The sequence below is a fragment of the Hyperolius riggenbachi genome, chromosome 2, assembly GCF_040937935.1.
Source record: "Hyperolius riggenbachi isolate aHypRig1 chromosome 2, aHypRig1.pri, whole genome shotgun sequence".
Lineage (NCBI taxonomy): Eukaryota > Metazoa > Chordata > Amphibia > Anura > Hyperoliidae > Hyperolius > Hyperolius riggenbachi.
In genome coordinates, this window is record NC_090647.1 from 354,610,490 (window position 1) to 354,623,441 (window position 12,952).

The 12,952-nt window shown below is 44.8% G+C and overlaps 2 protein-coding genes across 7 annotated transcripts in view; one reads left to right on the plus strand and one right to left on the minus strand.

The window, feature by feature from the left end:
• Positions 1-1,307, minus strand: part of LOC137546799 (zinc finger protein 22-like) — a 39,378-nt gene extending 38,071 nt beyond the window's left edge. Inside the window, exon 1 of one of the 3 annotated variants that reach the window (XM_068269654.1) lies at positions 1,148-1,307. Coding sequence is in view for 1 of the 3 variants with exons in the window: in XM_068269657.1 (XP_068125758.1) it covers positions 802-819 (18 nt within the window). In the remaining 2 variants the exon portion in view is untranslated. Of the gene's footprint in view, positions 1-801; positions 834-1,147 lie in introns of those variants that run through there. The other 2 variants (XM_068269658.1, XM_068269657.1) reach the window with 2 other exon arrangements.
• TSHB (thyroid stimulating hormone subunit beta) overlaps positions 1-12,952 on the plus strand; it is a 160,754-nt gene that overhangs the window by 10,671 nt on the left and 137,131 nt on the right. The window contains exons 1-2 of one of the 4 annotated variants that reach the window (XM_068269661.1): positions 1,183-1,270; positions 8,364-8,521. In XM_068269661.1, coding sequence (XP_068125762.1) covers positions 8,496-8,521 — 26 coding nt within the window. In that variant the 5' untranslated portion in view covers positions 1,183-1,270; positions 8,364-8,495. Of the gene's footprint in view, positions 1-1,182; positions 1,271-8,363; positions 8,522-12,952 lie in introns of those variants that run through there. The other 3 variants (XM_068269659.1, XM_068269662.1, XM_068269666.1) reach the window with 3 other exon arrangements.

Genomic DNA, 12,952 nt, shown 5'->3' on the forward strand with positions numbered 1-12,952 from the left:
GTACCCACCTTTAGTTCATGATCAACATCATCATTATATCAAGACTGGACTACTGCAATACCCAGTAAAATGCATGCCTTTTACAAAAGAAATGGCACTGCATACAGTTAATGCAGAACCGTACTGTCATGCTGTAAAACTGCTCACTAATGATACAATCCTGATTGTACAGTGTTCCCAACTTTATGTAGTAGAAGAGTAAATTGAATGAATATACATTGAATGGATGCCTTAGGTAGTCCTTCATATTACATAGAAGAGGTAAGATTGTATCATTAGTGGGCAGCTTTATAAAATAATCCCACCATTTCCGCATAAAATCGATTCCAGAATCGCTTCACTGGGTTGCCGCTAACTAAAAACTCTGTTTTAAGACTTCCCAGCTGTCCTATTAAAAAAAATACAACACACCCCTCACACAAAAACAAAAAAAACTGTTGGGAAGTCTAATTTAATGCTCATCTCTATAATAAACTCTTGCTGCAAATGGACTTCATCACATAAGGCCAGGCCGCTTATTTTCTCCAATGACTCTCCTCCAGAGAACCACCCTGCAGTTCTTTTTTTGCAAACAGCCTGATTGACAGCACACTTACCGGTAGTTATCTGTTGGGATGTACTGTCACCACAGCACTACAAGAATGTCTATTGTAGCTGTGTTTAGGTCAGGAACAAAACAATGCAGAGGCATTCCACTAATCATTCAGACAAAATGTGCCTTCACATCATACATACATACATACATACATACATACATACATACATACATACATACATACATACATGTTATCATTAACATACTTTCTGGAAACGTTCCATAGGTGGACTTTCATCCCTGCCTGACATGAAAAGAATTGATGGACATGGATGAGGCGAATGTGGATAACAAGCACAATACAAAGCACAGAAGGATGAGCGAGCAGCTGCCTATACAATACACACTACAGAGCACATCACTTCTCCATCTGACACAGGCAGTGCAGCCAGAGCACCCATCACACAGCTCCAGCAGTGGGCTGCTGTCTGCACTGACAGATGAGCTGGCTGCAGCCTCTCCGCACACTGACAGGTCTCCGCTGTCTTCCGATCACGTCTAGCACGGTACGGCTTACACCCCAGCACACTCTGATGAGGCATACGAGCTTACCGGGAGCAGCGCTGAGCGTACACCTTCCTTTTCTAATAAGGAGCAGATTGGATCAGGCCGGAAGTACAGCAACAATGGTGGTGGAGAGACGCGCGCGTCAAGCCTCGCCTTCACCCTGCACAGGTATACGGGAGAGCGACGTCTCTGCTGCAATGCATGCCGGGACTTGTAGTGCAATACAAATAGGCTGCGTATTCCGGGATTGTGCAATGCAATTGCACAGGAGTTTAGAGATGGGAAGTTCGGATCTTTTCAATGATCCGGATGATTCGAATCGGATCATTGAAAAGATCCGGATCTTTGATCCGAATCTCGGATCATTTTACTACTGAAGCACTCAGCTTGTAAACTGTACTCAGCTTGCTTTAGTATTTGCATTTTCTGAATGCTTGATGAAGAATAAGATCGTTTTCATTATCGGAAAATGTTCAGCTGCAGTTACACCACAAATGCCAGATTTGTTGTGTAGGAATGTTTGATTATGTGATCTGCCTGATGAGGAATTTTTTATTATTACTATTATTACCAGAGCTGTGGAGTTGGAGTCGTGGAGTCGGAGTCGGGGCAATTTTGGGTGCCTGGAGTCGGAGTCGGGAAAAATGCACCGACTCCGACTCCTAATGAATTTAAACTGTAATTAAAATCGAAAATATGATAAAATGTGCTATTTCTCAGATAATCGTCATCATAAATAATTTTTACATACAGTAATAGCTGTGCTTAGTCCACAAAAACCAGGGCCGGTCCGCCCATGAGGCGGGGTGAAACAATTGCCTCAGGCGGCACTTCTGGGGGGGCGGCAACCGGTCCGGGTGGGGGTCCACCGAGCTGGAAGGGGTAGCGGGCAGGAAGGGGGTATTGGGCACAGTGGTGGGGAGGCGGGTCGGACCTCCCCTCCCTCGCCTCGGTCTCCCTATCTGCGCTCCCCCTCCAGCTTTTAGCCACTACTGGTAAGAGGCAGCGGGCGGGGACGACTCACCTCTTCCGCGTTCCAGCGTGCGTTCTATTGTCACTTCCTGCAATGCCGCCCACTGTATTGTAAGTGGACGGCATTGCAGGAAGTGATGACAGTAAAACGCATGCTGGAACGCGGAAGAGGTGAGTCATCCCTGCCAGCTGCCTCTTATCAGTAGCGACTAAAAGCTGGAGGGGGAGCGCAGATAGGGGGACCCAGGCGAGGGAGGGGGGTCTGAACCCCCTCCCCACCACTGTGCCAAATACCGCCTTCCTGCCCGCTGCCCCCTCCAGCTCGACGGCCCCCCACCCACGGCTTGGGGGGGCGGCGATTTTTTCGAAGTTTGCCTCAGGCGGCAAAAAGTCTAGGGCCGGCCCTGACAAAAACGAAATAAACCAATCAAAATGAGTTACTTGTGCTGCTTCAATAAAGCAGTCCCCGTATTTTTAAAGTCAGATATACACATCTGATTGTGACTATATATGATGTGTACACAGGAATCTCTTATATATAGGAAATAACATCTATGCTGTAAGTATAAATCCTGATGTGTAGCTGTGTCACTAATAGAGATGGTCAACGAGATGGAAATAATTCTGTGTTGATTCTGATTTATGCAAATTATACACTCTCTTTGCTCAAAGAATTTGATATGTTGTTAAAATTTGGTTTGGTGACTATGAATTAAATGGTACCTGAGAAGGATGAAAAGTAAAGTTTTATACATACCTGGGGCTTATTCCAGCCCCCTTCAGGCTAATCAATCCCTCACTGTCCACCTCCACCACCTGGATCTTCTGCTATGAGTCCCAGTAATTCAGCCAGTCAGCGCAGTCCGTCCGCGTGCCGCTTCCACAGCAAGGAGCGTTCTGCATCTGCTCAATAGTGCTGCGCAGGTGTAGTACGCTCCCAGCAGCGGAGTGTGTGCATGCGCACTACGCCAGACTGGCTCAAGTACCTGGACTCATAGCAGAAGATCCAGGTGGCGGAGGAGGACAGCGAGGGACTGATTAGCCTGAAGGGGGTTGGAGGAAGCCCCAGGTATGTATAAAACTTTAATTTAATTTGTCTCAGGTTTACTTTGTTACACAGTAGTACTATACTCTACATATGCACTCTCCACAGAGCTGCAGGGAATCCACTGAGAATGTTGTGCACATTGAACACAGAGGTGTTGTCTATCACCCATAAACCTTGTTCAGATTGTGCATGAAGAATGTGTAATAGAGGAAGAATCTCCTTATTCCCCTGCAGAGTATCTGCACATCACTCGTACATGTACCCACAGTTACATTGCCTAGGGCCTGATAGATGTTCTTTGTTCCGGTCTGTACTTTTTACAATACTCTTACCAAGGACTAGTTTTAGTCTATGACTAAGGCTAATTTCACACCAGGACGTTGTGTTAGAGGGGGCGTTAAGGTCGCATAACGTCCCCCTAACTCAACGCCTGGTGGTGCTGGATCTGGACGTCAGAGTGAGCCGCGTTGTGCAGCTCACTCTGGCGTCAGTGATGCCGTGATGCGTACTCTTGTGCGCATGCGGCATCACGTGGTCCCGCCGGCCAATCGCCGCACAGAGCGGCTGCTCCAGGAAGTAAACACTGCACGTCATAACGTGCAGTGCATATTAATTAGCCATGTGCCTGGCCGCTCTCTGCTCCTCCCCAACATTACTGAGCATGTGCAAGCAGTCTAACGCGGCTCAGCCGCGTCCAAAGTACTGCATGCAGTACGTTGTCTTGTGACGCAGCGTTACATTGTAACGCAACGTCCGCACTGTGAACAGCCCCATTGATTTTTCATCACTGTGCGGTGGGCTGCGTTACAGGCTGCTCTAACGTGCGCCTGTAACGTCCCACTGTGAAACCAGCCTAAAGGTAATAAATATGGCAGTCTCTATATCCTTCTCACTTCAGTTGTCCTTTAAAATTCCTAAGCGTTGACAGTTAAGAGACGAATTTCATGTTACATACTTGCAATCAACAAAATTGTAATATTCAAATTAGATGAGTCGGAGTCGAGGAGTCGGAGTCGGTGGAATCCTAAACTGAGGAGTCGGAGGATTTTTTTACCGACTCCACAGCCCTGATTATTACTAATATTATTATAGCACCACGTGTAGCCATACAACGAATCATACAATAACTAATACAGTTTTCCTTTAACAAGTATTAAAATACTCCTGAATAGAGGAAATTGGTTTAGATCATATACAATAATATAATTCCCATATAGCTCATGGTGACCCAGAACCATATGTAACTATGACCGGATCAGTGAATAATGGCGCCTATGCATAAAAATGGCGCCGCATTAAAAAGATACGCTTATCACTTATTATCGTTAGTACTGCATAATAATGGCGCACAGGGAAAAAAGAAGAAAAACGGCACACACTAACGTCATTTATAAATAGTGCCATTTATATGCCAAACAGCAGACGTTATTGCGCACAGTAACGTTATTTATCAATAGCGCCCTACATAAGCCAAACTGCAGACATTATTTAACTGCAAAACGGTGAATGGATTTAATGTAACACTGTCAAGGTTAGGGTTAGGCACCACCGGGAGGGTCGGTTAGGCACCACCAGGGGGGTGGTTAGGGTTAGGCACCACCAGGGGGGTGGTTAGGGTTAGGCACCACCAGGGGGGTCTTAGGGTTAGGCAACACCAGGGGGGTCTTAGGGTTAGGCACCAGCAGGGGGGTCTTAGGGTTAGGCACCACCAGGAGGGTCTTAGGGCGCTTTTACATTTAATCAGTTGGTGTGCGTTTGTGTGCGTTGGTACACATTAGTACGGGTTTTTTCCATAGCAGTGCATTGAGAAAAACATTTCAGTTAAAACGCGTTAAGTGTGAAAGGTGCCATAGGAAAACATGGGCATTACTTTAAATATCATTTTTCTTTCAGTTATAACTGAGAGCAACTGATTAAGTGTTAAAGGGTCCTTAGGGTTAGGCACCACCAGGGGGGTCTTAGGGTTAGGCAGCACCAGGGGGGTGGTTAGGGTTAGACACCACCAGGGGGGTGGTTAGGGTTAGGCACCACCAGTGGGGTTTAGGGGTTAGGGATAGGTACAGAGAGGGTTCTGTGTATTAACGCTAAATAACGATGAGGCTTTAATGTTAAATAGTGATAAGCGACAAACGGCTTAGCGGCAACACCGTGCGCCATTATTCTCAGGCGCCATTTTCAGATAGATCCACTATGACAGTAAATACAAATAAACCGCCACTTGACATTTCAGAACATCCAACAGATAACAAGGTGGTGTATGTACAAACTGTTAATATTTCCATGTGCAAGCAGTGCACAGCAATATTACTGGTACTTATGGCAGTAGAGTACTGTGTGTTGCGCAATTAGCACCAACTGCAGGACATAAGCAGTGCGATTGTTACTATGGTAATGTTCGTTATGCTGCTTGCGTAGCGCATGATGCAACTTTCCCTGGTGACTCCATGACAGCATACAGATGCGCAGTTCTTATCCTATCTGTGATGCTGTGATGGAGTTAACCAGGCAAGGGAAATTACATCAGGTTAGTATTCAATATTCCTGATTTCACTCCCCCCCCCCCCCCTCAACCTTCCGGAACCTAACCTAATACAGTACTGAAGACTAGTACAGAAGACTGGAACAAGATCAGACATACACAGGTCGTATATAAAGAATCCAGCAGGCCGCAGCAACATACGTGGGCCTGTGCAAAACAAGCTCTGGGAACTTCGTACTGGATGTAGGATCTGTACAGTTCACAGTGGTTTGTTCATCTAATTAAGGTGACAGGACATTTGGATGCAGGGTAAAGCCGAAAAACAGCTCGCCCTGCTCCTGCAAAAGTTCAGAAGGAGTTCTATTCCCCCTCCAGGCCGCCGTGGACTCTGGGCTAACTACTGCTGGCAGCGAAATTATGCTTTTTTTATAGTAGGCCCCCAAATTACTGGCTTATTGCCTCCATAGCCATAATTCACATTACAGCCTATGGCTACGCCTGATGCGCCCACATTTCCTGCGCCATTTTTGCCTGTCTTGCCCAGCTGCTGATTGTCAAAATTGATGCCAGAGCCATGTGCTGGTGGACAGTGGAAATATGCACAGTCATGGCACAAGATACCACTGCAATTAGAACAGGGAGTTGCAGGGCTAGTTCAGCAAAAAGCCACCTGCTGGTGAATAACACTTATTCAAAGTAAAAATATTACTGAGAGGCAAAACAAGGACCAGAAGGATTCTTAACTAGTGATGAGTGTTCTGAAGCAGAATGCTGTTCCAAATGAATTCGAACAGTCCTCGAATTTCAAGCACAGCAGACTGTGGCAGGGGAAGTTTTAACTCACCCATGATGCAGCCTACATGCGCTGGCCTTGATGGTGTGTTCCCGCTCTCCAGCTACTACCTCCTGACTGTGAAGGAGGAAGTATTGAGAGCTGGAAATAATGTGTTTGACTTGGCAGTTGTCTGGAGACATCTTTGGGCCCGTAGATTACGGTAGGTTCTGTTAGGAATTTTTGCTTTATTTATTACTGGACATGTTCATTGCCAATCTACTGTTCCTGTGCAGCGATTTAGTCCAGCACTAACACTACTGACCTGCAAGTTGCAGGTCTTTTTTCTGCACTTGGTTATACAAATGTCTCCTGTTATAGCTGCCGGCCCCCACCACAGGCATTGGTGGATAGAGCATGCTGCGTAAGTATTGTTGTGACTTCTTTGCTCAGCTTCTTCCTATCACAGTGCTCCATTGGCATAACCATCATTGGCATATAGGCATGCTGCCTGAGGCTCAGAAGTAGTGATATATACATTATAATAAGGAGTGGAGAGGTAACTATAAAGTGGATTTGTAAAATTTTACTATGAGAATGGATCACTGCCTCTATATCCCTCTCACGTAAAGGTGCCTTTTAAAGGGGATAAATGTCTAATAAATGTCTAATTTATGTTATGACATAAGTGCTCAGAGGTTTTTAATAAAAAAATAATTGGTCATTCATTTAGCATAGAATGTCATCTTTTATTTTTTTCAATCCATATACTTTTTTTTATGAAATGAAAAATATCAGTTCTGCATGCTTGGTCTGGCAATTTTCATACAATATTTCACAATGTTTAAGCAAACCTGTGAGTTTAAAACAAAGTAACCAAGCAGCTTGGGGTGAACCAAACCACTAGGAAAGTATAGGGGACTAAAAGTAACCGAAACGCCTTCCTACTAAAAAGCAATGCTTGGTGTAATTTGCCTTCTTAAAACAGAATGTACTTGCTATAATTCAGCTTTAAGTGAACATCTTTGGTTACCCACAATGCACCGCTACTAAATATGCAAATCATTTCTTTATTCCCTTGAAGCCAGGCTTGCATCCAGAACTGCGGGTATATAGCACGCCTATAGCTTTAAATTTTACAGAGCCACATCAACCCCACATGTAGTCAGCCTGGTTCAGACTTTTGGTCCTCCTCAGTGCATGTGAGTTAACACAAATAGAAAAGTCACATACTTCCTTTGGTAGAAGGAAGTCACTGGATTCCCACGTCCTCCTCCAGACCGCCACATCTAGCCGGTAGCTTCTAAATGCTTGCGTCCATGCTCCTGTAGGTGAACGACGGCTCAGGCTCATGCCTACGCAGTAGCATGGAATCGATCAACTCCGCTCTACGGCGCAGGGGCAACCTGTCTACACCTGTAGCTCTGTTGACAAGCCCTTGTTGAGGAGGCTCTAAGGGTCCCAGCATTGGAATGGCAAGGTGGAGAGGGACAAGGAAGGATTATCCAGAGGCTTCCTTCTACTGAGGTTAGTATCTAAATTGGGCAATTTTTCCCCCTACAGGTAAGACCCATTCTTGTAAGTCCATTTTACAAATCTACTTTTTTTGTGATGTTGGACATTATTGGATTAATTTTAATTCCTTGTGATGCATGATTTATAGCATTATATTTCCTAGTAGTTCAAAAATATAGTTCATAACAATAGAGTGGATACACAAATATTGACTCTATGCATGAATTAAATGCATTTGCGAATTCAATCCTTTCAGACTTATAAACTGTTGAAAATTGTTCTTCAGTTTACGGTAATAATATGTAAAAAAAAATGCTGAATCAGCAAATTTTGAAAAAAAAAATACATTTGTGTTACTGTGAAAACTTTTAGCCTGTACTATGTGGATCCTTTTTGGTCTATTAGGGGTCAGTTGGTTAGCATAATACTCTTTCTATCCTGAATAGATGTATTATGTTTTGGCAATTCCCCACAGCAGACTGTAGCAGAAACTGAAAATGCAAGGGCATGATGGCACATCGCTCAGGGTGCAAGCGCGGGGACGCAAGCAGAGGGCGCAGCGAGGCGCTGTTACCAGCAAGATGGGACACCTAGGACGAGGAAGGAGATGCAGTGCTTGTGGATCTCAGAGAGGTGAGTGATAACTGCTCTTGCTGCGCACTCTGCATATGCCCCCCCGGCTCTCTGGATATCTAAACAAAGGCTCTCTGACTATATAAATGGGGGTTTCTGGCTATGTAAATGGTGGGCTCTGTTGCTATCAAAATAGGGGGGCTCTCTGGTTACCTTAACAAGACTCTCTGGCTATCTAAACAGGGGGACCCTCTGGCAAACTAAACGGGGGGCTCTCAGGCAACCTAAACAGGAGATTCTCTGGCTACCTACATAGGTAGCTCTCTAGCTACCTAAACGGGGGCTCTGTGGTACCTACACAGGGCAGGCCTCCCTCTGGCTAATTAATACTGGGGGCCACCCACCTCTGTCTAGCTATATTTGGGGCTAGAGATGTAGCGAACGGTTCGCCGACGAACGGTTCCAGGCGAACTTTGGTGGTTCGCGTTCGCCTGGACCAGGCGAACTTTTGCTGAAGTTCGATTCGCCCCATAATGCACTATGAGGGTCAACTTTGACCCTCTGCATCACAGTCAGCAGGCACATTGTAGCCGTTCAGGCTACACTAAGCCCTGGAGCCCCCCCCCCCCTTATATAAGGCAGCCTCCGGCGGCCATTACAGTCACTCGTCTGCCTGCTGCAAATAGACAGACTAGGGAGAGCTGCTGCAGATTTTTTCTCCTAGGGAAAGATTAGTTAGGCTCTTGGCCTGCTCCTGGCTGATTGTTATTGCTAAAATAGCACCCCTCAACAGCTCTTTTGACAGCTAATGTTTTCCTGATGTGTTTTTTTTTTTGTGTGTGTGTTGTTCACTGACACTGACATTATACAGCCCTATCTGTTGCAGCTGGACCTTGGTAATTGTTATTACTGTGCCAGCCAGGCCCTGCCTAACTATCTATACTGGGACACCTACCTATGCCTACCTAACTACTGGGGCACCTACTTATCTATACGGGGACACCTACCTACCTACCTATACTAGGGGATCTACCTATGCCTACCTACCTATACTGGGACTCCTACCTATGCCTAGCTAACTACTGAGGCTCCTACCTATGCCTACCTACCTATACTGGGACTCCTACCTATGCCTACCTACCTATACTGGGACTCCTACCTATGCCTACCTACATACAAGAAGATAATAAGGTCGTTGCTCCATTGTGGACAGACCAAATTTGATCAGCTGGACAGTCACTGTTGTTCTATCATTGAGCTACCACAGCTCGGCGACCATATGGGCTGGAAAACTGCCATGGCCTGCACTCTGGCCATGTTGCGCACCAGTCCAGCACGGCCGTCACTACGAAAACAGCTGTTTGCGGTGCGTTACACAGTGAGTTTGGTGTGTCAGTGTGAAGCAGTACTCTAATTACACTCCCTGATTGATGTATACACATGCAAGATGTTTGAAAGCACTTTAGGCCTGCAATTTAGCATTCAATGTGATTTCTGCCCTTAAGACGCTGCTTTGCACCAAATCCAGATTTTTCCCCGGGACTTTTGGTGTCTATTCTACTCCGCCACCTGGGGGTCCAGGTGTTAGACCCCTTGAAACATGTTTTCCATCACTTTTCTGGCCAGGATAATTTTTTCTATTTTTCAAAGTTCGCCTCCCCATTGAAGTCTATTTCGGTTCGCGAACTTTTACGCGAACCGAACCTTCCGCGGAAGTTCGCGAACGGGGCTCGAGAACCGAAAATCGGAGGTTCGCGACATCTCTATTTGGGGCTACCTGTTACCATTGAGATGAATGCCTAGGATCAGGAAGGAGATGTGGTGCATGTGGATCTCAGAATGATGAGTTATAATCCCTTCCGCTTTGCTCTCTGCATGCCCCCCCCCCCGCTGCTCTCTGGATATATATATATATATATATATATATATATATATACACTGTACAGCGCTGCGTAATATGTCGGCGCTTTATAAATACTAAAAATAATAATAATAATATTTAAACAGGAGGCTCTCTGGCTAGCTAAAGTGGGGGCTTTCTGGCTATCTAAATGGTGGGCTCTGTGGCTCTCTAAAAGGAGGGCTCTCTGGCTACCTATATGGGGGCTCTCTGGGTACCTAAATGGGGGACTCTGGCTATTTAAATAGGGGGCTCTTTGGCAACCTAAACAGGGAGCACTCTGGAAACCTAAATAGGAAACTCTCTCGCTACTTTAACAGGGGGCTGTCTGGCTACCTACATGAGGGGTTCCCTGGCTACCTACAATGGGCTGGGCTCTCTGGTTACCTACAAGGGGAGGGCCTTGACTACCTACATGGGGGGCTGCCTCTGGCTAATTAATACCAGGGGTCAACTCTCTCTAGCTATATTGAGGGAGTTACCTAATACCAGGGTGCACCACTGGCCACTGCATCGCAATAGTGTGCCCAAGTCTACAGGGGCAGGCGCAATTTATACACCCTCGCCCTGGGATCTCTATAGCCTAGATAAACTGCCTCTTGTTTATCTGGAACGGGAGACAGGAGGCAGAGTATTATTAAATTAATGATACTAAAGGACGGCTAAGAAAAAGTGTTGTCTTTTTAAATTAAGTTTGTGTAAAGACTGCTTGTAATGGCACGCGGTTAAAGGACAAATGAAGTGAGAGACCTATGGATGCCGCCATGTTTATTTCCTTTTAAACAATACCAGTTGCCTGGCAGCCATGTCAATCTTTGGCTGCAGTAGTGTCTGAATCACACACCTGAAACAAGTATTCAGCTTATCTTGTCAGATTTTTGTCACTCAGATCTGCAGTTTAGTTCAGGGTCTATGGCTAAAAGTATTACGGGCAGAGAATCAGCAGGGCAGCCAGGCAATGTGCATTGTTTAAAAATAAATAAATATGGTAGTCTCTATATCCCTTTTCGCTTCAGTTGTCATTTAAATGAAGGTTTAGAGGGTGTTTAGCATCTCTTGCTGTGTTAACAATAATTTGCATTTTCTTTTTTTTTTCTCTAGTCATCTGCGAGTGTTATTAAGATAGCTTTAGGCCCCGCTCACATCTACACGGGAATCTCGCTAACCACAAACCGCTAGCGTTTTTACAAAACGCTACTCCTATTCTACCCTATGGCAGTGTTTTCACTGCCGCAATCGCGGGCGTTTTGTGATTATCGCTAATTGCAAACGCGTTACCTGCAGCGGTTTGCCGGCAATTCTGGAGCGATCGCGATTAGCATGTATAGAACCCCTAATCGTAATCGCTCCCAAAATGCTATTCGTCCAGTGATTTTTCCATGTTTATCGCGGAAAAATCACTCCTGCAAAACTGTAGAGGTAATTGCTAGCGTTTTGCGATTTCCTAGTGTGAATGGGCCCTTTAGTGAAACAGAAGACTAGAAAGGAGATATAAAGAGAAACCGTGACCAAAAATTGAACTTCATCCCAATTAGTAGCTGATACCCCCTTTCCCATTGAGAAATCATTTCCTTTTCACAAACGGATCATCAGGGGGCTCTGTATGACTGATCTTGGGGTGAAACCCCTCCCACAGTGGGATGTCAGGACCATGGTCTTGACAGTTTCCTGTCTGTGAACCTCATTGCATTGTGGGAAATAACTGCTGTTTACAGCTGGGTCCAACTGCCAAAAAAGCTAGCAGCATCTCCTTCCACTGACATCACCTGCCAGCAGTAAAAATGTCACCATGTGGTAAATGTCAGAATGTAAATCAGGGAGAGGAAAGATTTTACGATGGGAAAACACTGACTAAATCATTTATACATAATTATTGTAAAAATAAAGCACTTTTTTATTACATTATTTTCATTGGAGTTCCTCTTTAGAGGCGTTAAAGCAAACCTGAAATTAAAATAAACGTATGTCATAATTAATTGTATGGGTAGTACTAATGGTAAATCGATCATTAGTAACATAGAACAGAGTGTAATATTTGTATTTTAGTTTACATTTTTTAGGCCTGAATGCTAAACAGTAGCCATGACAAACAAACTGATGTAAAATCTGTTTCATTCAGAAGCAGATTTCGGCACTAAAGCCTTATCAGCATTGCATTCTCAGCCAGATAAAAAAAGTTTTGCCCTTCTGTTTACTTTTCAGGACATTGGGCTGAATTTGACTTTGTGTTGGACTGCCTCATTTGCAAAGATAACAGATCTAGTTTTTGACACGAAGGGCTCAGACACACTATAAGCGCTTTTTTGAGCGCTTGTGATTGATTAGAGCTTTCTGAGCGCTTTTTAAAAATTGCTCCCATTCACTTTCATTAAAATTGCGGTAAAAACTTGGGTAAAAACGTACGCGATCGCAGTGATTTTTACGCAATTTTTACTGCAATTTTAATGAAAGGGAATGAGAATGATTTTTAAAAATCGTTCACAAAGCTCTAATCAATCGCAAGAGCTTAGTGTGTCTGAGCCCTTAGTGTCAAAAACTTGCTCCAGATAAGTCTATCACACACATTGGCTATCATTCATAAAGCGTTCCCG